At 48.6% G+C, this 26,424-nt stretch overlaps 2 protein-coding genes across 3 annotated transcripts in view; one reads left to right on the forward strand and one right to left on the reverse strand.

Moving 5' to 3' along the window:
- Positions 1 to 4,322: 4,322 nt before the first annotated feature.
- Positions 4,323 to 26,415, forward strand: LBR (lamin B receptor). 2 transcript variants are annotated; one of them, XM_070401408.1, is made up of 14 exons: positions 4,323 to 4,406; positions 8,321 to 8,499; positions 9,985 to 10,188; positions 12,991 to 13,074; positions 13,318 to 13,510; positions 16,975 to 17,171; positions 19,063 to 19,117; positions 19,446 to 19,637; positions 20,259 to 20,362; positions 21,226 to 21,351; positions 22,116 to 22,284; positions 24,048 to 24,128; positions 24,226 to 24,348; positions 24,902 to 26,415. In XM_070401408.1, the coding sequence occupies exons 2-14, from the start codon at positions 8,335 to 8,337 to the stop codon at positions 25,060 to 25,062; spliced, it is 1,854 nt and encodes a 617-aa protein (XP_070257509.1). In that variant the 5' UTR covers positions 4,323 to 4,406; positions 8,321 to 8,334; the 3' UTR covers positions 25,063 to 26,415. The 2 variants fall into 2 exon arrangements, with proteins under 2 accessions (XP_070257509.1, XP_070257510.1); XM_070401409.1 differs by lacking the exon at positions 4,323 to 4,406 and adding an exon at positions 7,249 to 7,268.
- DNAH14 (dynein axonemal heavy chain 14) overlaps positions 20,076 to 26,424 on the reverse strand; it is a 142,861-nt gene continuing 136,512 nt past the window's right edge. The window contains exon 86 of the mRNA XM_070401461.1: positions 20,076 to 21,341. The gene's annotated coding sequence lies outside the window, so the exon portion shown is untranslated. The remainder of the gene's footprint in view (positions 21,342 to 26,424) is intronic.

A 26,424-nucleotide genomic window follows, 5' to 3' on the forward strand; every position in this document is an offset into this window, starting at 1 on the left:
CTCTTTCTAAAATCAACGGGAAAATATCCTCGGGTGAGGATTAAAAAACAACAACGGTCTGGATGAAAATGTTGAAAATATATAACAGTCTTATACTTACACGTGTGCTAAGGAGGATTCAAAGGACTTAGACTTAGATCAAAAAACAGCCACTGCATTAGAAATCCCTTGACCTATCTACTATTGGGAACACCCTGTAATCTACATACAATTGATTAAGGTGGTGACTTCATGAACTTGAAATAAAATGAAGTTAGAGTAACAGGGGTAGTAATTGCATTTAACCCTCGCAGTTACCTCGCAGGTGCTGGGGTTCAACCCCAGCAGGTCCAGGGGTCCCCAAAGGTGTGGACGGAGTCGGCGAAGAAGGAATGACACGAAGACAGCTTTCAGTTGATCAGCAGCCTAGTCAGGACCTCTAGCCAGGATCTCCAGCCAAAGTTCTGGTCGGAGTTCTGGTTAGGAACTGATGAGGATCTGATGTTTATTGTCTTGTTACATCTGTATTTATACCAGTCGATTTTAATCCTGTCAATTTCTATTACAAAGGTTAGGGTGTTTCTTATCTCCATTCCAGGGAGTAAAGATTATGTTAGCTTAAGCGTGATTGTTTGTAGTTAAAGTGATTAACTGCCCGCCTGGCACTTAGTTAAGAGGTTTTATCCCCTCCCTAACTTCAGGGAAAAATCCCCACCTGGGGAAACAACCTTTCTCGGAGAGGTGACCTTGGTTAAAACACATGGCGCTAAGGAGAGCAAACATATTAAGAACAGTATGCTATATATGCCAGGTCCCTTGAAACATATGCTGTGCAGATGTTTCTTTCCTGCAGCGACTGTGTCAAGCAGCAAGGATGGACCGGCTTCCGGCACGCAGGATAAGTACACTTATCGGATCCATTTTACAGACCAGGAAACCAAGACAGAGGAACCGTTGGAGAAGGGCTGAGTGTCGGCGCACCGCCTCGCGCCAGGATGCTGCCCCGTCCCGGGGATTAAATAAATCAAGATACACGAAGTGCTCAGAGCGGCGGGCAGGCGGCAGAGGTAAGCGCTTAATGAGTGAAGGTTAGTGATTATGATGATCCCACCAGAACCTTTTCCTTCTCTGTCCCCAGTGCGTTAACGGACATGTGTCCCCCCTCTATTAAGTTCCTCTGCCGAAGCTGAGGAGAGCAGTGTACTTGGAGCCATCTGTTCAAATACAGTGTCCCTTCTGGCTTCTGAGAGTTAAATATTCAGAAAAAAAGATGGAGTAAGTTCTGCAAATATATACCTAAGTGTCCGTGTTTCAAATGAAAATTTTTTTTTAAAAAGTGCTATGGAGACAGACAGACATCATTCCATGGTGCCAATCATGAACGCCACTTCTGTGTGGACATAAGCCATGGGGATGAAGCAGCATCTTTAGGGATGTGTGTTGACCGGGTGGCTCTGGGTACTTGTTTTAGGAAGGAAGGCTTCTGCAGCTCCAAGAGTATTCAAGTTTGCTCCTTAAGCAACGGTACCGAGTCCAATCGAACTTCATGCCACGTGCAACTTTATGTAGACTCGTTTCCTAAAAGGTGTTGCGGTTCTGATCGCCAGAAAACGGCTACAGTGGGAGGTTTCCTGGCCCCGCGTGCGTCTGCTTTTGGCCGCGTTAGTGACAGAGCTGATGGGCGTTGCTTCTCCATCACTGCTCATTTTCCTTATAAACGGGGCAGGGGACCGGGCCACTCATGGCCACATGAACAGAAGACAGGCCGCCTGAAGCCACTTTTACTTTATATCTTCTGACAATCCCCAAGTTGCTAATTGTGGTGGGCAAGCATCTTTCTGAGAACTAGACCTGGAAATTTTCCACCCCAAGAATTTTAAAATGTATTTTTATAGAGAGAGGGACAAGGAGAGAGAAACATCGATGTGAGAGAGTAGCATCGTTTGCCTACCTCCTGCCATCAAGCCGGAAACCTGGGCATATGCCCTGAATGGGAATCGAACCCACAACCTTTTGGGAGACACCCAACTAACTGAGCCAAACCGGCCAGGGCCCAAATCTACACACTTTTTAGTAGTCCTAAAAAAAAAAAAAAAAGCCCTAGCTGGTTAGGCTCAGTGGATAGAGCCTTGGTCTGCAGACTGAAGGGTCCCTGGTTCGATTCTGGTCAAGGGCACATGTTGGGGTTGTGGGCTCGATTCCCGGTGGGGGGAGTGCAGAAGGCAGCCAATCAGTGATTCTCTCTCATCATTGATGTTTCTATCTCTCTCTCCCTCTCCCTTCCTCTCTGAAATCAGTAAAAATATATTACAAAAAAAAAAGAAAGCAAAGGAAAATACCAATAGTTCCTTTATTGAGGAAGTAGCCTAGATATTCAACTTATTTTTCGTAATACGCTTCCCGCCAGAAATAAACAGTAATTATGGTTTTTCTTCTCTGCTACCAAAATCAGTTGTTTTAAAAATGTCTTTGGTCGATAGTTTTTAAGGTAGAATGTGACCTAAGCTGATTCTAGTAATGTACAATCTTCTAACTTCATTTTGTTATGATGAGACTGTATCAACCTGATCTTTAGTATGAAGTTTTATTTGTTTATCTTACAAAAAAAAGTATCTTCTTTTATTTCATAAATGGAAAGATGCAAGACAGGTGTACCTCGAGGGGGAATCCAGTGAAATCTTGTATCTGGGTAGAATGTACGAGAAAAGAATAACATACAGTAGCACTGCTCGGCCTTTAGGGATGGTAACTACTTTAGTGTTTTCATTTCGATGTCATTTGCTGCAAAAAAAAAAAAAGAAAAAAAGAAAAAAAAAGAAAAAGAGGTAGGGCTCATAGTACCTTATTCTAGCAGCGGTTCTCAACCTGTGGGTCTCGACCCCTTTGGCGGTCAAACGCCCCTTTCACGGTGGTCGCCTAAGACCATCCTGCAGATCAGATATTTACATGACGATTCATCACAGTAGCAACATGACAGTGATGAAGTAGCAACAAAAATAATTGTATGGTTGGGTCACAACATGAGGAACTGTATTTAAAGGGCCAGAAGGTTGAGAACCACTGCTAGGGGTTATGGCGATTCCGGCTCTGGCCTTTGCCATAAACCAGGTGGGCTTTCTGACCTTGGTGAGGTAGGTGGGCATTTCTGTAGCTCAGGTTCCCACCCAGGACAATTGGAAGTCAGAACTTGCTCTCTGGAGAGGCTGGGATGAACGCATGCACAGTGGGTGTGAATGACCAAGAACGAATGTACTCGATTCTCTTTTTTTTTGGTATTTCTGGTCGTTTTGTCGTTGTAACCGAGAGCCTGAGAGCTCTTGCACCTGACGCTGGACTATGAAAATGCAAAAGCCCGCTTGTTATTACAATTGAACGGCTAGTGCCTCCAACAGAGACCTTCTCTTAACTTTTACCTGCTAAGTTAGGGGGACCTGGTAGTTAGTTGGGGCAAGAAATGGCTTTGATTACAACCACAAAGCTGCAAAATGGGGAACTGCACTGGGGCCGGCTTTAAACTCTCAACGGAAGGAAACCAACTACCCCATGACACCTCGAGGGTCAGGACCCAGGGCAGAGCCGGAGTTCGCCGCGTAATGAGTGACTCAGCTTGTTGGAGGCCAACGCGAAACCCAGAGGTGCGGGAAGGGAACAGGTGGAATGGCACCTCGGTGCGTAAGGAGGCGCGGGGTTGCCGGTGCCCTGCTGCGTTACGGAGCGTTTCCTACCGCATCTCGGCGGGGGGCTCCCCTGAACGCCGCTCCCCTCCTTTCAGCAATCCTCGTGGGCGCCCTTCGAGCTGTGGGGGACCCTCGGACCCTCCTTCCGGGTCCCCTCCCGCCCACTGGGCCCCAGATCGGTTTCTACCCAGGCTGCGCCGCCGCCGCCTCCGGAGCCGCAGCTCCGCCCGCAGGTGCTGGGGGGTGGAACACGGGTAAGGAGCGCACGGCTGGCGTTTTAACAAAAAGCACCTGGAGTGGTCACTCTAGGAATCAATTCTTCTTTGCAGCTTTTTATTCCCTCTCGCGCCCGGCCACCCCGCAGTCGAGTGGCGGGAACGGGCAGGGAGCGCGAGGGCCCCTGCGCCGCCGAGATAAGGCGCGGCCGCCAGACGCCCTGGGCGGCACCTGGGCGGACCCTCCGGGCCCCTCTCCCGCCGCCTTCAGGCTCCTCGCGGGGCGGGGCGGGCGCGCCACGGCGCACGGCCAATCCCCAGCGCCGAGGACTATTCAAAAGCACGAGGAGCCAATGGGAGCCTCGGAGGCCCCCTGGTGGGCGGGACGAGGAGGGGCGGGGCGAGGAGCGCGCGCCCTGAGCCGCGGGGACGCGAGAGCGCGGGGGGCGGCGGCGTCGCGCACGCGGAACTGCCGCAGGGTAGCAGCTCGGCGGCTCTCGCGGAGTCGTGCGTGTCCCCGCGGGACCCGGCGCAGGTGAGCGCCCCCACCCCGCCCCGCTCCCTGCGGGGCGGCCTCCCGGGGGGCGGGCGGGCGCGGCGGGGGGCGGGGGTCCCGGGCGCTGGGCCTGGGCCGCGGCCTCGCCCTCTCCCTCCCTCCCCTCCTCCGGGTCGCTCGGGGCCGCTGTTGGCGGGGCCGGAGCCGTGCGCGGCCCAGCCCGGCGGGTTGCGGAAATGGAGCTGCCGGGTTCAACTTGGGGACGTTTCCCTCCATTTTGGACGCGCCGCGTCGGTGTGAAAGGGATGTTGGTTGGGGAGGTTTGGGGGTCGGTTCCCGGCCCCCTGCTCCCGCCCTGCAGCTACGGCTCCCCATCCCGCCCCCCCCCCCCCCCCCCCCGCCAGGTCCACTCCGAGCGCCTGTTTGACGGGTAACTGGTGTCTCGGCGGGTCCTGCCCGGGGGGTGCGGGGCAGGCAGACGGGGACGTGGGGGAGCGGAGGTGACGCACTCGCGCTGGTCGGGTCGCCATGGCCCCGAGGGTCGTGCCCGACTCCCCTGGGCGCCCCGGGCCGGCCCGCTCGCCTGGGCGGCGCGCTCTCGCCAGGTGTTTCCGCGCAGCCCAGAAACGGATCGTTAGGCAGGTGGGCGCGCTGCTACCAAAGCTCAGTTCCGTGTTGTTGTTGTTTTTTTTTAAAATTTTAACGCGTTTAGAACTTCCAGAGCGACACCTTGTAGCAGCCTCCAGGGGCCCCGAGGACGCGCTCGATTGCACGGGGCCTGTTTGCTCGCACGAGCTGCAGGGCGGTCGGGCTGGGTGACACTGGACAGCGCCCGGGCGACCCGAGGGTGCAGCCGGGAGCCTGTGTGCGTGCGTGTCACCTGCTGCCGGAGCCGGCTGCCCCGAGCCCTCGGGACCTGGCAAATAACAAACACGAGCGAATCTGTAACCACACTTGGTAGCAAAGTCCCGCGAAGGACAGGATGGGGGGCTGCGGGAGGGCAGCAGCGGGCACCCTAAGTGAGACTGAGCCCCACGTCCAGGGATGGCTAGAGAGGAGGGGAAGGTTTCTTACTTTCCGTTTTTATTTTTCGGGGAAAGCCAGGCCCTTCTGCCTTTGCAGCCAGGGGGTGGCCTTTCTTTGCATCCAGAGCCGGGGGCACGGAGCAAGGCGGGGTTGGGGGTGGTTCCTGCTGGGGGTTTACCTGGTGGGCCCGCCTTGGGCCCCCGGGTTGAGGGGAAGCTGCCAGACTCCATTTGAACTTCCCGGTTTCCAGTGGTTCTCAACCTTCCGGCCCTTTAAATACAGTTCCTCATGTGCTGACCCCCAACCATAAAATTATTTTCGTTGCTACTTCATCACTGTCATGTCGCTACTGGCATGAATCGTCATGTAAATATCTGATCTGCAGGATGGTCTTGGGCGACCCCTGTGAAAGGGTCGTCCGACCGCCAAAGGGGTTGCGACCCACAGGTTGAGAACCGCTGGTTCAGACTCATTTGGAGAAGTGAAGGAGAGATGACCAGAGACCCCGAGTATTCCTCTGATCAGCACAGAAAAGCAGCCTGCTGTGGGGTTGATGAATAGTGATCCTTTGGGGCCAGATGGACGCTGAAGGCAGCACGCCGGTGGCTTCACGGGGAGAAGCCTGAGCGAGGGTCTCCTGTTTCCACCGCTCGCGGGGGGAGGAGGACATGGTGTTGCGGGAGCAGAGTTTTTTTCTGGACACACTTGGCTCACACACCTCCAGGGTAGCCTCTTGGTGCGTCTCTGGCCTCCCTTAGGGAGTCCCCGATGGGTGATAGGATGGGTGATAGGATGGATGGTATGTGGGTGTCCTTCCTTGGCCAATTCCCTCCGGCCTGGGTGTTGGGGTGTGATTGCGCCTTATCGTATCCTCACCTCTGACCGCGGTGCGTGGGTCCTGTGCCCAGTGGGGGCGGGGGCGGGATGCTGTTGCTGCTTTCATCTTTGGGAACGTTTGTAAGACGGTGGTTTCGTCAGGAGAGCTGGTTTGCCTTTTCTCTTTCAACCACCGTGTGGGACATCGCCCTCAAGTCCCAGTTATTAAATTTAAAAAAAAAAGAGCCTAGAGACCTCCCAAGTGTCCACTAGATATCTTAATTTGTTTAACCCCAATTATTTAATCGGTCACAGAAGGATGCGAGTACCGTCTCTGAAAGGTACAGCAGCTGCTCAGGGCCGTTTCAGAAGTTGACAGAGTTGTTTGAAACCTGAGTGGCATCTTTATGTAGAAAGATGTGGCTGCCTTCTCTCCCCCCTGGCGGGCCAGCGTTGGAGAACTGGTATCAGTCCCAGGGGTGTGATTTTGGGGGGCCCAGGGAGAAGCGGGGTGCAGAGAAGAGAGGAGGAGGGCACATTTCCTTCCTCTTTCCTGGAACTTGGAGGCTCACGCTGCATGTTGAAATAGGCACAGCTTGCTGTTGTCACCTTCCTTTTTTGTGCCCCTCCTCCTTGCCTCAAGGTGTCCGCTGCCCCTGCCTCCCAGGGTCCCCTGGTGACTCCTCAGCCAGGTGCCACTTGGTCCCCAGAGCTGGGCTCCTCTGCCCTGGGCCCCAGGCCCAAGCCCATTCATCACCCCCCAGGATCTCGCTATCTCGCTATCTGGGTAGGCGCTGGGAAGAAAGCTGGCCATTACCTGACGTGTGAATGAGCTAACACCCTCTAATCCCCAGATGAGCGGCTGTGTTCCCTTTCATCTCCCAGCCTCGCTGCTATCTTTCTCAATGAGTGAAGCTTATTAAGTTTTTTCTCAGGCGATTAACTGCAGAAACACGGTGTTTCCTTGGGGAGGGTCACTTTCTCCTTTCCGGACTCCACAGCCTTCAGCAGTTCTCGAATGTTGTTCTTGTTACAGAATCCGCTCTTTGCCGGAGCTGGGTAAGCATGCAGATTATGCTCAGGTGGTATGTCGGGCGTTGCTTAGTTGGTGAGATGAAGGTGATTTAGGGGGAGACTTCTCCATGGTAACCGCCTGCTGCTTAGCCTCGGCCCAGCTAGTGTGGTTGGTGTTGGAGGTCAGGGGCACGGTGTGAATCCGGTGGGCAGGGAGGGAGAAGTTTACCACCTGAGAGCTGGAGCGCCCAGCAGTCAGGGCGGCAAACAGGCCTCATGTAAGTAGCAGTTTCTGTAGGTTGCTTGTGGCTTCTGAGTGTCGTTCACACAGGCTTTGTGGGTCATGTTTTGGTTCAGTGGCGAAGCATGTTGTAACTGGGGATAAAGGCCAGGTGTGCACCAGCCCGGGTATGCGGTTGGCCGTGACTCGGTATGCATTTGGAACTTCAGCTGGAAGACTTGAAAACTTGAAAGAAAGACCCCCCAAATTTGCTGTTCATTATAGATTTGGAATTTTTTTTTCTCCCTGTTGATGAGCTATAATAATGCTAATTATACATCCTTGATTTTTCTAGACAGTCTGTTTCATGGTTTGTTGTTTTTAATGAAGGTATTTATACTTAAAAACTGAATATGTTTTTTTAAGTCTTTGAGAGACTAGATACAAATTTATAAGTCAGAAAACGGATCCTTTGTGAGATTGTGCCTTGCTGATTGGCAGGTAATGTGGTCACCAGAGGTGACAGCGTTTGGCATAGGCAGCCATGTGGTGTGTGGCCATGTTACTCCTGAGTGTCACCCGGACCCTGGGGACTAAACTGTCCTGTGTGCAGTGATTCCCAGGGAGACACGACTGGCAGAAGGGCCACTTCCGTACTGTGCTGACTCGACAAAACAGTTCACATTCCTTTAGCTTTCGTTTCTCACCTTTAAAATAAGGGGGGGTACACCCTCCCCTCCAATGATCTTTTTGACCCTAAAACCCTGACCAGTTAGTTTTGGAGAGTTGTGTTTTAGTGTCCAATCTGAGGGAAAAAAGGACAAGTGTAAGTGTGTATTGCATTGACTCCCCCTTTTTTATCTTTAAAACTGTTCAGACTGATTTGCAAAAATGCCAAGTAGGAAATTCGCCGACGGTGAAGTGGTAAGAGGCCGGTGGCCTGGGAGTTCCCTGTATTATGAAGTGGAGATTCTGAGCCATGACAGCAAGTCCCAGCTTTACACGGTCAAATACAAAGACGGAACGGAGCTGGAGTTGAAGGAGAGTGACATCAAGGTAAGTGCTCCTCTGGGTCACCGAGCCTGTTTATATTGAGAGGGGCGGGGGTGTAACTGACTGTAGGTGTGGTTTTGAGGTTAGAGCAGTCAGTTCTGGCTCCGTTTGAAGGCACAGGGTCGCGCTGCTGCTCTGGGTCAGATACTGTTTTGGCTCCGGGATTGTATGAGTGAGACTCAGTGCCCTGTTCCCGAGAAGTTGCCCGTCCACTGGAGAAGGCGATGCTTCCTGGGTCGGTCCTGGTTTCATCCATGGGGTGACAGGCATTTGGGGCGTTAGGGAAGGCTCCTCTAGGTGTGGCCCCTGAGCCAAGCGCTGAGACAGAATAGGAAGCTCAGGTGCCGGAGGGGTGGCCTCCGCAGAGGGCAGCAGGCCAGAGGCCTGGCTGGGGGGCACAGATAGGTGCTGCCAGAATGTGGGGGGTGAGGCACAGTGGAGGGGGGTCAGAACTGGAGGGTGAGGGCTTCATCCCCAACACAGGATTCAGTCAGGAGCGTGACATGCATTAGATTTGAGTCTGGCCTCTTCACCCCATCTGCTGAGGGTCTGGGCCTTAAAATATCCGATCCGTGACGTAGAAGTACTCACAAAGGAAAAAGATGTATGAAATAAGTTCTTTATTATTGGGTTCAACAGATACAAAATTCCTTTGTCAAAATGCTATAAAAGTTTCTACACACCTATTTGCAATTTTGTTCCTTGTTTGCACCCATAGCTTTGGCACCACAGTGTGAGCGCTCTAGGGCAGGGCCTGCAAAGCTTTTGAATAAAGGAACACATATCCCAGGCTTTGTGGGCTTGTCATGTCCGCATGCGGAGCAGCTCTAGGCAGCCGGAGGGGAGCGGACATCGCTGTGGACCAACTAAACTTGATTTACCGACACTGGGATGGGAACTTCAGAGAATTCTCACGTGTCACCAAGTCTCTTCTTTTGATTTTGTTTGCAACCAGTTAAAGACTGGAAAGCCACGCTTAGCTCCGGGGCCACCCGAAACAGGTGGGAGGGATTTGGCCGGGAAGTTTGCCTTCCCAGGTCTGGGGCCCTGGGAACCCCGGACGAGGGCGGGTGAAGCGTCATAAGGTGTCCAAGTTGCACTCGTTTCCAAGGTCTGCCTGTGGGTGTTGTTCCGAGTGAAACGGGGCTACTCCTCCCGTTGTTTGTGTGCAGGTTTCTTTTGCCCATCATCTCAGCTTTAATCAGTGTCATTGTAACTCTTCTTGTCTCTGTTCTCGGGGAGACGCACAGCTAGTTGGTTTAAACACATTCATTTCTGGCAACGCTTCAAAGAAGAATCAGGAGAGGAAAGGCTGCCTTTGTCTCCTGAGAGAGGGGTCATTAGAGCAGCATCCTCGTTGGCTCATCGGCCGTCTCAGGCCCCAGCATTTCCCGGCTGGTGTTAGCGTTCATGGAACCAGTGATGGCCTTTGCTGCCTCTCGAATGTGGGTCTGTCTGCATGTGGTATGACTTCTGCTCTCTCTCCAGCCTTTAGGTTCCTTTAGGCAAAGGAAAAGTGGCTCAACTTCCAGCTCTCCGTCCAGACGACGAGGGAGTCGGTCAAGGTCGCGTTCCCGCTCCCCCGGCCGAGCAGCTAAGGGTTCCCGCCGATCTGCCTCCGCCTCACACCATGTTGACATCAAGGAAATGAAGAAGGAAGTGTTGGAAGTGAAGTTGACTCCACTGGTATTGGTATGTGCGCACGCCTTTGGGACATCTTTATCTTTACACAGTGTTTAGTCTGTCCAAACTCCGTCTTCCCTTTGTGGATCTGGTTACTCATATTATTTGCAGTTAATAATATGAAAATGTCAGTGAAACATCAAATTCTAAGGCAATGATTATGGCAGATTTCATAAAAAAAAAAAAAAGAATGTTTGGAATAGAAGGTACAACGCCTTTAAGTGCCAATGAAAAAGAATGTTTTTAAGTTAAAAGAGTGCTATTTAATACTGTGTGTGTGTTTTTCTTAATATGCTTTTAAAAAATAGTGATTTTAGAGAGACAAGGAGGATAGAGAAATATCGATTGGTTGCCTCCTGCACACCCCCGACTGGGGATCAAGCCCACAACCTGGCCACATGCCCTGAGCAGGAATGGAACCTGTGACCTCTTGGTTCATAGGTTGATGCTCAACCACTGAGCAACACCGGCTGGGCAATATTGTGTTTTTAAAAAGCAGTTTTTAAGTATGTAATAGACATAGATTGTAGTTTGAACTGAGTTTTTATAGCTTATAAAAGCTCAGGTATAAAATGAATATATTCTGGCCCCTTAGCATTTGTATACTCGATCACTTTTCCTTTCAAAGATTGTTTTAATGGATTTACTTTAAAAGTCCAAGCTTGGAACCTTCAGGGTATGTGGGGCCTATAAGGATCTTGCACAGTGAATATTTTAGATAGTAGACCAAACAGAAATTATTTTTAAGTAAAAAGAATTGAATGAAGGTAATTTTTCATTTATTCATTAATTGTTACCTTTTATGGATAAAATGATCATAGATTTTTAATAGCCTTAAAAAATAGCATATGTACATACTGTTTTGTAGCCAGATTTAAAAACTTTTAAAAATTAGCAATAACCTCTGCATTATATTTTTCCACATCATTTTTTATGGTATTGTTTGGATTATACCATATTATATGTATGTAACAGAATTGTTAAATTCACCTCCCTTATGGTGGACATTTAGCTTTTTCTGTTGAAATTTTCACTAGTATAAACAAAATATTCTTATGCAACATCTGATACTTCCTTTGCTACGTCAGACGGATAGAGCAGATTTGAGGCTTTTGCCAAATCACTTCAAGACAGTGCGTACCAGCATCGGTAGTGTATGCATGCCCATTTTCTCATTCTGGGTGGTATTATAACTTTTTTTTTTTTGGCCCTGCTCTGTTTGTGACAGGGTACGGAGCCCTATTATAACTTCTTTTGCCAATATCATTGTCAGAGATTTTCCACTCACCATCTTAACTTGCGTTTTGAGAATTACTCGTGAGTCGGACCATTCCATCAGTGGCTCTCTAATATTGTTGGTCAGGGCGCAGGTGCAGGAGCAGGTGCTGGGGGCCACTTCCGTGTTCTCATTTTTAGCATTTAGTGGCCACGGGATTTCACAGTGTACCCTTATAGCCCTGCCCCTGCCGTGTCCGCACCATGGCATTGAGGATGGGGTGTGGCACAGGGAGGACCAAACGTAAGCTGCATGTGGCTCTGAACATCACCTCTTCCTTGTTCTTGTTGTATCTTTTGCAATACTTTGCCTCACTGTGTGAGTATCCTGTCAGTTGCAGTAGGCAGGTTTAGGGTCAGCTACGTGACTAGTGTGTTTCAGGGTTGCATTTGTAGTTACTGTGGGTCATAGGTCGGACATTTGAAAACAGAGTGTAGTTGTCCGTGGTCTCTAGGTGGGTCCATTTGCTGCCAAGTGGCTCACTGGCACTTGGGTAAACTTCAGCGTATGTTGCATGCTCGCTGCGGTCAGACTTGGATTTGAACTGGAACTTGATGCTGAATTAATGCTGTTCTTTGCCAGCTGGCCTCCCAAATGATAGACTTGGTGTTTTTTTTTTTTTTTTTTCATGTATTTTATTGATTTCTTACAGAGAGGAAGGGAGAGAGATAGAGAGTTAGAAACATCGATGATAAAGAAACATCGATCAGCTGCCTCCTGCACATCTCCTACTGGGGATGTGCCCACAACCCAGGTACATGCCCTTGGCCGGAATCGAACCCGGGACCTTTCAGTCCCCAGGCCGACGCTCTATCCACTGAGCCAAACCGGTTTTGGCTAGACTTGGGTTTTTAATGTGTTTTCCTCCTCTTGGTTTATTAGCTTTATAGTTTGCCACTGACAAAGGAGCAAAGTGACAGATGTCAGCCATGCTTTGCTGAAAATATCTGCAAGCTGAAGCACTTTCCCGTCCCCTCTGATGAGAAAACCCGTCAGCTGCTGGGGGAGAATGCACATTCAAGGAAGGAGACCGAGTCAGGGCAAGGACAGAGTTAAGGTCACATAAGACCCAGGCAGCATGCATTTCAGAAAGGAGGCCGCGTGTATGTAGGTCCTAGGAACATTCTAGAAGTGCCCACTATTTCCTACCTTCCCATTATGGGCTATTTTGGGGGCAGTGAATGTCTTTTCGTCATTTTTAAAAACCAATTCATGAAATAATTGGCCAATTTTTACTTCTCTCTCATAGTAAATATTAGCATATTTGTTATTGAACAATGAAATGATAACATTGAGTCTAATTATTCTTAAAAGACGAAAGAACTTATGTGGCATCTATACTGTAAAATCCAATCTTTTGAAGATGGGGAAATTCTAGTCCTTTTCCATTTTAACAACAGTATCCTGAATTCTTCAGAATTAAAGCTGTGAAAATCGTTGGCTTTATTTATCACAATAGTCAAGATTCACCATCAGGTTACTTTTTAATAAGTTACGATTCGTGTGGTTAAAATGCTTTATGTCCTTCAATTTAGAAGCCGTTTGGAAATAGCATCAACCGGCACAACGGGGAGCCGGAGCAGCGAGCGAGGAACGACATGGCGCACAGGAGCGCGCAGGTATGCAGCTCACTCTCGCCTCCGCCTCTGGTTAAAGGGACTTTGCCTAAGGAAGCGCGTTGAAAACCACAATACCTCTTACATCTTTTCTAAAAGCCTGTCCTTCCACTGAGACTGAATATAATTTAATGAATTTATCCTTATTAGTTTATGGCTATATTACGATGCTGAATTAGTTAATGTGGTAGCATTAATGATAACGATTGATGACAGATAATTAGTGCCTTTTATTTTTTTAACCAGGAGCAATTCCCTTTGTCACAAGAAAGTAGTTACACATCTACACAGCATAGCCTTCGTCCAAGAAGAGAAGAGAGCAAATTTAAAAAAATAGACTTAGAGGAAGAAAAAATTGTTACGAAAGGACCTACATTTTTGAGAACCTTGGACATGACAGCCACACAGACGAAGGACTTGGAGTTCGGAGGAGTCCCTGGTGGGTGTCAGAGCCGGGCTGAGCGGGGGGCCGGGGGGCCGGGCCAGCGGGAGTTGCGATAAAGTGGACAGGAAAGGCCTTTCTCTGAAGATCTGAATCGGGCCGGGCAAAGAGCCAGGTGGGAGCCCAGGGAGGAGGGAAGGCAGGGGAGGAGGGGAGATGAATGAGGGAGGTGGGCGGGAAGAGATCAACAAAGAATTTGTGTGCATATAGGCATAACCCATGGATACAGACAATAGGGCGGTGAAGGCGGGGGTGGGGGGGTAGGCTAGAAGAGGTCAACAATAAAGATTTAAAAAAAAATAAAAGGAACAGCAGGTCCAAAGGCCTGAGGTGGGAGCCTTTTATTGATTTCAGAGAGAGGAAGGGAGCGGGAGAGAGAGAGAGTCATTGATCGGCTGCCTCCTGCAGGCCACCTACTGGTTCTTGGGTTGACACTGAGCCACACCAGCTGGCCAGGTGGGAGCATTTCTGAGGATTATAATAGAGTAGAGAGGGTGCCAGAGTGGCTGTAGATGTTTAGCAATCTGTTAGGTTTTGATTAAAGAAGCGATAGAAGGAAGGTTGGCGTGGACGATCAGGGACAAGGAAATCCGCTTGTCAGCCCTGAGGTGACGGGCCTGGCGTGGGCAGGAGCAGGGGAGGCTGTGGACATGAGATGGGGCATGGGCCTACCCCACCTGCCAGGCGGGTTCATTATGAGTCAAAGATCTGAGGAGCTCAGAGGCTTGGAGTTATTAAGTGGGAGGTGCTGGAGTTTTATGAGCCAGGAGAGAAAAGTGCTTCTTGGCAAATGATCCCAAGTCCTGCAGGATTCCTTGCTTGATCTTGTAAGTTGTCTAGCTGCTCCATTAAAGATGGCGCCCAGCATCCAGTCTGGCCGTGTTACCTGAAGGTGATGCTGTTTTTTTTTTTTTTTTTTTTTTTTTTTTTTTTTTTCTTGGTTTATTTTTATTTTTTTTTTTTAATTAAATCTTTATTGTTCAGATTATTACATTTGTTCCTCTTTTTTCCCCCCATAACTCCCCTCCTTCCAGCTCCCACCCCACCCTCCACCCTCACTCCCCACCCACTGTGTTCATCCATAGGTGCATGATTTTTGTCCAGTCACTTCCCGCATCTCCCACACCCCTTTTTCCCCCAAGAATAGTCAGTCTATTCCCTTTCTATGTCCCTGATTCTATTATAATCACCAGTTCATTCTGTACATCAGGTTATTTATTCACTTGATTCTTAGATTCATTTGTTGATAGATGCATGTTTGTTGTTCATAATTTGTATCTTTACCTTTTTCTTCTTCTTCCTCTTCTTAAAGGATACCTTTCAGCATTTCATATAATACTGGTTTGGCGGTGATGAACTCCTTTAGCTTTTCCTTATCTGTGAAGCTCTTTATCTGACCTTCAATTCTGAATGATAGCTTTGCTGGATAAAGTAATCTTGGTTGTAGGTTCTTGGTATTCAGCACTTTGAATATTTCTTGCCATTCCCTTCTGGCCTGCAAAGTTTCTGTTGAGAAATCAGCTGACAGTCGTATGGGTATTCCCTTGTAGGTAATTGAGCCTCTTTCTCTTGCTGCTTTTAAGATTTTCTCTTTGTCTTTTGCTCTTGGCATTTTAATGATGATGTGTCTTGGTGTGGTCCTCTTTGGATTCCTTTTGTTTGGGGTTCTCTGCGCTTCTTGGACCTGTAAGTCCATTTCTTTCACCAGGTGGGGGAAGTTTTCTGCCATTATTTCTTGAAATAGGTTTTCAATATCTTGCTGTCTCTCATCTTCTGGGACTCCAATGACTCTGATATTAGACCGCTTAAAGCTGTCCCAGAGGCTCCTTACACTATCTTCACACTTTCGGATTCTTTTTTCATTTTGCTTTTCCAATTGGGTGTTTTTTGTCGAATCTTTGGTTTGATTATTGTACTCCTCTGGTCTGCTATTGGGTATAATATTCTTTATTTCAGTCCGTGTATGCTTACTTTCTAATTTCTTTATCGTAGCATCGAGGGTCTCATTAGTTTTCGTGAGGTTCTGCACAAATTTATGGCAAGCCCTCAAAATTGCGATTCTTAGCTCCATATCCTCCATTTCTGTCATGTTTTTTTGTCTCCGCATCTTTTATGCTTTCTTGGTGCACCCCCTTGTGGTCTCTGTGCGCAGTCTTGTTCTAGCCAAGCCTTAATTGTTGTAGTTAACACTAGGGGGATTTGACCCTCAGGGCGACTGGCTATAGGAATCAGCTGTGCGGAAAACGTCTGTCTTCTGGGGAGGCGCTAATCCAGCCTTTGCCTGAGGCAATTGGCAAATGGCTGTGCGCAGGCTTTGGGCGGGGCGGGATCAACAGGGCGGGCGGAGGGAGCAGTTATGGCCACGCTCAGTCCCGTTCCCAGAGGCTCTGCTTCTCAGAACCCCGGCAGCCGCTGCAAACCTCGGAGAGAAAGCTGCCCTCAGGTTCCAACTGATGCCGGGTAATCCCGCTTCTCCCGTTTGAGTCTGAGTCCCTAGAGACTCGCCCGGATCTGGAGCCCAGAGTCTGAGACTCACTCCCGACAGAAAACGACAACCGCGCCCTCAGCCACCAGCCCGCTTTCGCGCGCACCTCGGTACCTTTGTATTTTCCACACTGCGCCTCCTCTGAGCCTCGGTTTGCTGTTCTCTTTCCTTCTAGTTGTAGAGTCTCTCTTCAGCCAGCCTTCCTGTGGTTCTGGGTGATGTCCGTTCCGTCTTTTAGTTGTATTTTTGAAATGGTTGTTTGCGGCAGCGGTCTCCGGTGTTTACCTACGCCGCCATCTTGGTCGACTCCGATGCTGTTTTAATTGTTAGAAACTTACAAAGTTTTAAAGATCAGGCTGATAATCATTAGCTGTTCCGATCTTAATTTGCTGGGTTTTCAGTGTTCTAGAGCTTGGGTGTGAGCTGTCAGTGCTGGGCAGCTGCTGTGTTACTGCTTTAGGACCAGGGTTGCTTGCCCACAGGACATGATAGAGATTAGAGCTTTTTTTTTTTTTTTTTTTTTTTTTTTTAATATATTTTATTGATTTTTTACAGAGAGGAAGGGAGAGAGATAGTCAGAAACATCGATGAGAGAGAAACATCGATCAGCTGCCTCCTGCACATCTCCCACTGGGGATGTGCCCGCAACCCAGGTACATGCCCTTGACCGGAATCGAACCTGGGACCTTTCAGTCCGCAGGCCGACGCTCTATCCACTGAGCCAAACCGGTTTTGGCAAGAGCTTTTTTTTTAAAAAAAAATCTTTATTGTTGAAAGTATTACATAGGTCCTCCCCCCCACTCCTCCCCATTAACCTCTTGAGATTAGGGCTTTTTGATGATACACTGAAAATTGGTTTCAAGCAGCTGGCCAGACTAGAGTTCTGACCTTAAAAAACCCAAATGATTCTTGAAGAAAAACAACAGAAAACACTGGGTTGGAAATGGAGCCTTGAATGTTCCCTGATTGTCTGCAGGTGCGTTTCTTATCATGCTCGGCCTGCCTGCCTTCCTCTTCCTGTTGCTGTTGATGTGTAGACAGAGGGAGCCCAGTCTTCTGAACTTCCCGCCTCCTTTGCCAGCCCTGTCTGAGCTGTGGGAAGCCAGAGTGTTCGGGGCCTACCTCCTCTGGTTTTGTGTTCAGGCTTTGTTCTACGCGCTGCCAATCGGGAAGGTAAGTTTCTGCCGGGGGCGGGGCAGGGCCCTGCGCGTTTCCTCCCTCTCCATGCTCACGTGCACGAGGTCACAGCAGGTCTACGCTGAAAGCTGTCCTCGCTCCTAACGACCCTCACTTAGTCTGGTAAGCCTTTGCCCTTGAACCCTGTAACACCTGCCTATTAAGTGGAACTTTAAAACTCGGATTGAGGTTTCTTGTGTAACTTTGCAAGATAAGAATAAACTATTGTGCAAAATGGCCTAATGGTAGAGGTTAAAAAAATCCCCCCCTCAGTAAAAGTTATTTCAGATACAGGATTTAAAGTGATCAGTTGATAAGCTACTGAGTCAGCCTGCACTTTTTACTTATTTTTTAAATGTATTCTTAAAATACCTTTTTATTTTAGAGAGAGGGATAAAAACATCGATGAAAGAGAAACATCGATCGGCTGCCTCTTTCACCATAATGGGGATCAAGCCTGCCACCCAGGCCTGTGCCTGACTGGGAATTGAACTGGTGACCTCTGGCTCATGGGTCGATGCTCAACCACTGAGCCACACCAGCCAGGCTATTTTTAATATGAGTTTCTGATATTCCGGAATTTGTTGTCAGGAACATTTTATGTTCTTACAGCCTCATGCAGTGTCTAAAATTTGTCCTCGTTGCTAAGTGTAGTTTTTCCTTCTTTCAATAGAGTATTTGGATAGACTGAAAGGAACATGAGATCCCTAAGCAATAAATAATTCATCTAGAGATCCTGTTCTTAGGGCTTTGCAAATGTACCAACTGTCTGTAAACCAAAGGATCAGGTTTGCTAGGAGTGGTCGATGCCAGTGACGGGTCTAGAGCTGCAGGCTTAAATATTTGGAATCTCACCACCACATCCTTGGCTGTAGCGAGGAGTGTTGTGATATAGACATTCAGGCTCTCCAGTGAAAATCACAAATTCAGATTAATTTAGGTAAGGTGAGCTCAAACTAGATAAGATTTATTAAGAAAAGCAGTTTTGATGCCTAAATTATCTATCATCTATCTATCTATATATATACACACGCACACAGAAAAATAGAACCTGAAAACCCAACGCAGTATTTGTGAGACACCTTTAATAGGTAAGTATCAGTTGGAATTAGCATGTGGGGTTTTGCTAATCCTGTGATCTGAAACGGTATTACATTTCTCCTGGGTGCCCTTTCATAGCTAATGAAAGGGTAAAGGAGTGTAGCCCACGGAAAATGATACCATGTTCGTATTTGACAGTTTAAAATTACTTGTAATTTTCAGTAGTTATTTTGGGTGGTAAACGTGGCTGCCATTGAACAAGAGGGCTTTTCCCTTGAACTCGTCCCGGTCAGGTGGTGTGTTTCTCAGGTACCTGTGGCCCGGGCACACCAGGGGGGCTGAGAAGAGCTGAGTGGTTCCAAAACAAAGTGCTCAGGCTCTTACAGAGGAAACAATCCCGTTAATGACTAAGTCGGGGGCGTGGGTGTGTAAATGGCAGAGCCAGTCGGTATCTGAGTGCGTATCCAGCTGGCGCATGGGCCAGAGCGGGCGGAAAGGGCCCCCCACCTGCCAGTGTGAGCAGTGGGCCGTCCCTGGAGGTTCTGAGCTAGAGCTGAACCTACAGGTGCTCCGACAGCCCGTCCAGTCTTGTGGTGGTACGTGGGGCGGCTCTGGTGATGGTCTCATACACGGAGCGGTTACTATTAGGCTCATATTTAAGACAAGTTCCTGAGGGTGGGCTTGCTTCATCAAAGCGTTTGCCGTAAGATGTTTGAAACCTGCTGCCAAGTTTCCCTGCCAAAGGCAGTCCTCCTGGGACGAGAGGTTTGAGTGACATTAGAAGACATCTAGTATATGACACTAGTGCTGTTTCTAAGATTTCACATTCAGTTTCTTTTCTTTTAAGGTGGTGGAAGGAACACCTCTGGCCGATGGAAGAAGACTCCAGTACAGGCTAAATGGTGATTTTTTTAAGACTCAAATTAATGACTTAAAGCTCAGAAGTGTTGAGTGTAAACCCCCAAAGTCGATTACACCAGAACGTAAACAGTAGCCTCTCTCTCGGGTCTGAAGGGCATGCACGTGAACTGTTCATACCTGCAGCCAGCGTGTAAAAGTATTTGAGAAGTTACCTGAGAGACAGGCATCTGTATAGATTGCCTGTTCATGTTTGTGCATGTTTGGCCTGAATAATGAAATTAGGACTTTAAAAATAACCTTGCGTTCTTCTATACTGGGATCCATCTCACGTGCACGCTGGCTGACGTGTGTGTTCTTGCCTTTTTTAAGGGTTCTATGCTTTCATCCTGACGTCGGCAGCCGTGGGAGCCGCTCTCTTCTGGGGCGTGGAGCTCTGCTACGTGTACCACCACTTCCTTCAGTTCGCGCTGGCGGCCCTCGTGTTTGCTGCCGGCTTGAGTGTTTATCTCTACGCGCGGGGCCTGCGTGCGCCCCGGGGGGAACTGTCTCCGGCCAGCTCTGGTGAGCAGTGTGGGGAGTGCAGCTCCCCCCCTTACCCCCACTCCCGGGCGTGGGCTTATGGGCGGGGAAGAGAAATAAGGACAAATAAAAAGATGGAGAAAAAAATGTAAAGAAAAAGAAACTTAAGAAATTATATTTCTTAATACTTTCTTGTTTCTCTTCCCTTCTTTAGTCACTTGATGACAGTAAGACATTTTAGTAACTTATAGTAACATTGTAGTAAAGGTTAGTAGCGTCATAATTTATGACAAATATTATTTTTTGTCCCAAGTAGTAAATAGCCTTAAAAAAAAGCAGCACAACAAAGAGGTTCCAAATTCGTTGATTCTGACCTAAAGTATTTAAGCTTTAAGAAAATTAAGTTGCTTATTTAGAAACATTATAAGCTACAATAAAAAGTATTTAGTTGCCTTAAAGTCAGGGATCTGGCCCCACACTGTGCAGCAGGTGGATGGTCCAGGGGGGCCGGCGCCCCGCTGCTCAGCCCCGGGTCCTCCTGCTGGGTGGGGGTGTGGAGTAGACCCGGGCGCGGAGGACACCTGTGCCTGTGAGAGCCTCACAGTTGGGTCTGGAATAGGGTGTTGCCCAAAAGCTGTGTGAACAAGGACTGTCCCTTCTCAGGAAACGCCATCTACGATTTCTTCATTGGCCGCGAGCTAAACCCTCGGATCGGGACTTTTGATCTCAAATACTTTTGTGAACTGCGCCCGGGACTGATCGGATGGGTATGTGTTTGTTTTTTTTAAAATTTCAGTTCAGTAGTGCAAATTGGTCTTGGACTTAGAATTGCAGACAGTTTTAAGGAAGCAGTGGGTGGTATATTTTAGGAATAATTACAGCTTTCCCTAAATCTGCCTACTTAAAGTATTTTCTTACGGCGAATATAGTCCAGAGGTTAAGATGCCCTGTTACAGGTTATTAAACCTTAAAAGGGTTTATTTTCACAGTTGTTTCTATTTATGTAGGGAAGGGGTAGTGTTGGCGGATTCATGTAAGGAAAAAGAACAAACATATTTCAGGCGCGTGGAGTTGCAACAGTAAAGAGTCCCCTTAGATCCATCCCTCCACTTCCCAGTGTTAGCATCTGGCACAGCCACAGCCACGATCCGGGGCAGCACAGAGCACTTGGACAGGGTCCCACACGGGCCTGGCTCTGTGGATCCCCTGCAGCCCACAGTCACTTCTGGTTACTGTGCTTTGGTCTCCTCTCGTCTTCCCTTGTCTCCCGGACCTTGACCCTTGAGGAGGACCTTTCATTGGGTTAGTTTTTCTCCTTTTTTATTCTCACCGAGGATATGTTTTTACTGATTTTTAGAGAGAGAGAGAGAAACATCGATCGGTTGCCTCCCTTATGTGTCCTGATCTGGAATCGAACCCCAACCTCTTGGAGTACGGGGCAGTGTTCCAGCCAGCTGAGCACCCTGCCAGGCCCAGTGTTTCCTCATGGTCGGAGTGATGCACTTGGGCAAGACCACCACAGACACGACCTTCTGTCCTCTCAGTGCACCTGTCCAGGGTTCACGGGTGACGTGGGTGCCAAGGACCTTCTCCGAGGGCCCTGGGGACGATTCTGGCCCTTTGGTTTCAGGTGGTGATTAACTTGGTGATGCTTTTGGCTGAGATGAAGTTACAGCATCGTGCTGCTCCATCCTTGGCGATGATTCTGGTCAACAGCTTCCAGCTCTTATACGTGGTGGATGCGCTCTGGAACGAGGTAACTAGTTTCAAAAGCGTGTGGGTGAGCAACCTGCCCTCTGGGCCTCGCTTCCACACCAAGTGAGGAGGTGCCCTGGATGGGGGGATGGCAGTCCCTGGGGTGCTTTGAGCCGATGTGGGGTGAGCACAGCAGGTGGTGGGGGTCTGCAGGCGTCCAGGGCCGCCTGCTCACGCTCACCAAACGCTCAGGGTGGCACTCACGTCCCTAATTCACCGTGAGAAGTGGCCGTGTTGCCAGGTAGCTTATTTCCTTAAGTGGAAAATGTACCGAGAAGTCAGATTCTGATTAGAAATGACATTGGTGCGTGTGGACTAGAAACATGCAGTTGGTGATGTCATTCCTCCAGCAAACATCCCTGAGCACGGACTCCGTGGCAGACAGGCAGGGTGCTGGGGGGATGAGGCGGAGCCACGGGTCCTGGCTGTTTGCCTCTTAGTCTGGGGGGGCGGGGGGGAGTGCGAGACTTGGGGTCACAGTGCAGGCACACTCGCTCAGCCCGCAGGAGTGGCAGCCTCAGGGAAGCTTTAGCTGAGGTCAGAGAGGGTGTCCTGGGCCGAGGTGTGGGGGCACACGAGGCATTTCGGAGCCCTGTGGTGTCAGGGTCAGAGGGACGGGATGGAGATGCAGGCCAGGGACCCAGGCTCCCCCTCCCCAGCCCCTTAGGAATTTGACTCTAAACTAGACTTCACTTGAATACTTTACACACAGAAACGTTCCCCCAAACTCTGTTTCAAACCTCTCTTCCTGCGCCTCGCCTGCAGGAGGCAGTGCTGACCACCATGGACATCATCCACGATGGCTTCGGCTTCATGCTGGCCTTCGGGGACCTGGTGTGGGTGCCCTTCGTCTACAGCCTCCAAGCCTTCTACCTGGTCCTCCATCCCAACGAAGTGTCCTGGCCGCTGGCGGCTCTGATTGTCGCTCTGAAACGTGAGTGTTCATTTCCCTCTGGGCTTTCAGTGCCAGGACTGAGTCTGCTGTGCCTCCATGTTTGTGTGACACGCCCTTTTCAGTGGCCGTAATGAGCTCAATTGGAAGCGAGCTGTGATGGGTGAGTAAGGCGTTTGCAAACAGAATGGATGCTTCACGCTTAGGTTTTTAGTAGATTTCTACTAGAGAGAGATCTTTAAGGTTTTTTATTGACAGTGGACATTCAGGGGGCGTGATGAGCTATTCCTAGCCCTTCAGAAGGGGTTCCCCTGATAGCCACTGGGGTAGCCAGGACATACTACTGACTGTATTGCCGATTTACTTCCCAGGACTTACCTGCCGGTTTGTGCTTCTTCATCCCCTCACCTGTCCCCCCAACCTGCCTCCTATCTGGCAACTATCAGTTTGTTCCAAAGAGAGAATTTTTATATCAACCAGTTTGCTTTTAAATTTAACCCTTTGTACGCCATAAGCATCTACAGCAGGGGTCCTCAAACTTTTTAAACAGGGGGCCAGTTCACTTTCCCTCAGACCGTTGGAGGGCCGGACTATAGTTTAAAAAAAAACTACGAACAAATTCCTATGCACACTGCACATACCTTATTTTGAAGTAAAAAAACAAAACAGGAACAAATACAATATTTGTATTTGCATGTGGCCCGCGGGCCATAGTTTGAGGACCCCTGATCTATAGACACAGTTACATTCAAGATATCGTTGCGTGGCAGTGAACTGGTTAATTGTTTTAGTAACGACTCATCTTTTTCTGGTGGCACCTCTGAGAGGAGAGGAGTCCTGCCTTCTTAGGGCTTCCCTTCCACCAGGGGAAACAGACTCAGACGCTCGCAGGAGGCCCATGGAAGGACAGAGGGACTGGTCGAGAGACCTTCTCGCTGGAGGATATGGGGTTTGGTTTGAATTTTAGTGCGTGAAATGGGTGGGAAGAGTGAGCAGTAGTTGGGGGATGATGTGGTGTGGACGAGCTTCGAGGGCCATCTGTCTACACCAGTGACGGCGAACCTTTTGAGCTTGGCGTGTCAGCATTTTGGAAAACCCTAACTTAACTCTGGTGCCGTGTCACATATAGAAATTTTTTGATATTTGCAACCATAGTAAAACAAAGACTTATATTTTTGATATTATTTTATATATTTAAATGTCATTTAACAAAGAAAAATCAACCAAAAAAATGAGTTCGCGTGTCACCTCTGACACTCGTGTCATAGGTTCGCCATCACTGGTCTACACTGTCGCTTACCTCCACCAGAGGGCAGGCGAGGAGATGGGCACTGAGCTTCAGGTAGGGCTAGTTCTGCCACTAATTGGGGCCCTGGCACAAGAGGAAATTCTGGTTTGGTTTACCCATGTCGACCTGTGGGAAGGTATGTTACAGGTGAGCTAATCATAGGAATCGTTTACCACTTTCATGGTCAGTGAGAGGTCAGGGACTGTTCGCTTGGGCATTCTGAAATAAAGCTACTGACTTGTAGGATTGCAGTGAGATTTGGCATATATTTAAGTGCAAGACGTAGTACCGAGTCTGAGCTAGAGTTTTAATGAACCAAAGTGTTCATGTTACGGCCAGCAGGCAGCGTACCTCACAGAGGAGACAGCCTGCTCTTCATTATACTAGCTCTAGACCTGGCTTTACTGCAGTGTGGGCTGTTAGGATGGAAGCAGTGTGAGAAGTTTGCTGAATTTCCTCAGAGCTCAGAAATAATAGCTAAGGGAAATTGCTAACATGAATTCTTAAAAATTTACAGTTTGTGGATATGTAATCTTCCGCTGTGCAAATGCTCAGAAAAATGCATTCCGGAAAAATCCCGCTGATCCAAAGCTTGCACGTAAGCACGGTTTTATATTGATCGCATTTGTATTGCATAATTATCATGTCTCTATTTGCCTACATGTCATTACAAATGTGTTTTCGTTTTCATATAGATTTAAAGACCATTCATACTTCAACGGGAAAGAATCTTCTAGTTTCCGGATGGTGGGGCTTCGTTCGCCACCCCAACTACTTGGGTGACCTCATCATGGCCCTGGCCTGGTCCCTCCCGTGTGGTAAGCACCAGGCGGCGCGCTCACCTGACTGTCCGTCCACAGGAGGTGTCCTTTGTTGGGACATCGTGGACACGCGGGGCCTCGTTCCTCTGGCTTCTGAGGGGAGTTAGGGACTCACAGAGCCTGAAGTTTTCCTGGAAACTTCTAAAAGCAAACGTGCAGTTTTAAACTGTGCCTGATGCTTTTGGCTAAGCAGCGTCTATGGGGATTAATTTCACTTGTTATCCCCGACTCAGTGTACACACTGAGACACTGCTCTGCAGCAGCAGCGAAGGCCGATCTGTCTTCTACCAGCCTGGCCTGCTCGGCCGCCCCCACCCCCACTGAGCGCCAGGGGCAGACGGGAGGTTTGCCTCCAGCGGGAGGACAAATGACCTGATCACAGTGGGTGGTTAGAGTGGATTAATCACACTTATCTGGTGAGCTTTCAGTTCAGACGCCGCCTCGGCCACCACCAGCAGGACCTTCTGAACTGGTTTAGCGAGAGCAGAACGACTTGGTATTGTGCGCTTTGGCAAACACAGCACTGACTGCTGTTCCCGCCGCCCCCCAGGTTTCCAGCACGTCCTGCCCTACTTCTACGTGGTTTACTTCACCGTGCTGCTGGTGCACCGAGAGGCCCGGGACGAGCGCCAGTGCAGGAGGAAGTACGGCCTGGCCTGGGACCAGTACTGCCAGCGCGTGCCCTACCGCATCGTCCCCTACGTGTACTGACCGTCCGCCGGCGCAGGTCCCCAGCGAGCCTTCCTTCGTTGCACTGAGAGGCTCTGTAAGTTCCTTTCTGAGCCAGGACTATGGAGCCAAGTAGTCAGTCTTTTACTGTAGCCCTGCGTATGATTTCTAAATCATAACATTTAACATGAGGAAAGACGAAGATGTTAAGACTTTGCATTCAAATAGGAAATGTTTAGCCCTTAAAAATCTGCAAGCCAGTCTCATTATTGCCCTGAGAAGAACACTTTCCATGTTTATGGGTTTGATTTTAAAAATGCCGGCCTTGTTTTATAGTTGGTTCTTAAGTGGAAACACTGTTACAATGACAGTGTATTGTGTTTTACTGCCAGGAGAGAATAGAATTTTCCTTCAAGTTGAAGTAAGAGGTGTGTCAAGGGACACCATTCGTAGTAGCTTGCTTACCCTGAACTTCTGAAACTGCATTCGGAAATGTAAATACATAGCCTTTATGTAATATATGGTGACTTTGGGTTTCTCTGTACAGTATTTTGAATGTGAAATAATTGTCAGGACTAAGTATCTTAACAAAAACATTTGCAGTATTTTAAATTAAGTTCTGTAAAGTAATACATGTGAATTATAATTTTTGAGATAGAATTCATTTGGTATTTTGTAAAAGATGCTATTAAGACATAGGAAGGTATTTTTCTTAATCCAAAGTTTGCAAATTAGGCTTTTCTACCTCAATTGCAGGTGTGTGTTTGCCTTTATAAACTTGCAAATAGAAAAAATATTAGAATAAATATATATTTTTGGAGTAACATCCCTATTTAAACATTTTTACACACATTGGAGGTTGAAGACTTGCCATTTCAGGCTAATATTTTTATATGTTTTTGACTTTTTTAAGCTGTGTTTTTGCTACTGCTGAGCTCATGCAGTTTATACTGTATTTTGTACATTCTTTATATTCCAAAACTCTGCTGCCTGTGAGGGAGTGTGGTATTCAGCTAAAAACAATGCAAGGGAATAGTTTAAAATCCTTTCTCTCTTAGTCTAATAGATGAAATTCTAGTTAATAGTCTCATTATTAATTGTTCTGTAGGGAAAGCAAATCCACTGAACTTCTGTATTTGAATCTCAGTACCTTAAACATGCGGGCGTCTAGTAAGTACAGTGCAGATGTTGAGTGGAAGGATGGATTTGACGTGGGTCACGTGGGTCTGCGCGTTACCGCACTGCAGCCTGTAGTCTGCAGACACTGCTTCCCCCTGGTGACGGAGGAAGGACACGGACTTCTCTCCCCATCATGAGAAAGCGCCTCATATCCGCTGCCTTTTGCTTCTTGTGTTTTAAGTTGGAAATGTTGGAAATAAAGAGATAGGACCCAGAGCCTTGGTT

The sequence above is a fragment of the Myotis yumanensis genome, unplaced genomic scaffold, assembly GCF_028538775.1.
Source record: "Myotis yumanensis isolate MYYU_CA2020_CCGP unplaced genomic scaffold, mMyoYum1.0.hap1 SCAF_22, whole genome shotgun sequence".
NCBI classification, from domain to species: domain Eukaryota; kingdom Metazoa; phylum Chordata; class Mammalia; order Chiroptera; family Vespertilionidae; genus Myotis; species Myotis yumanensis.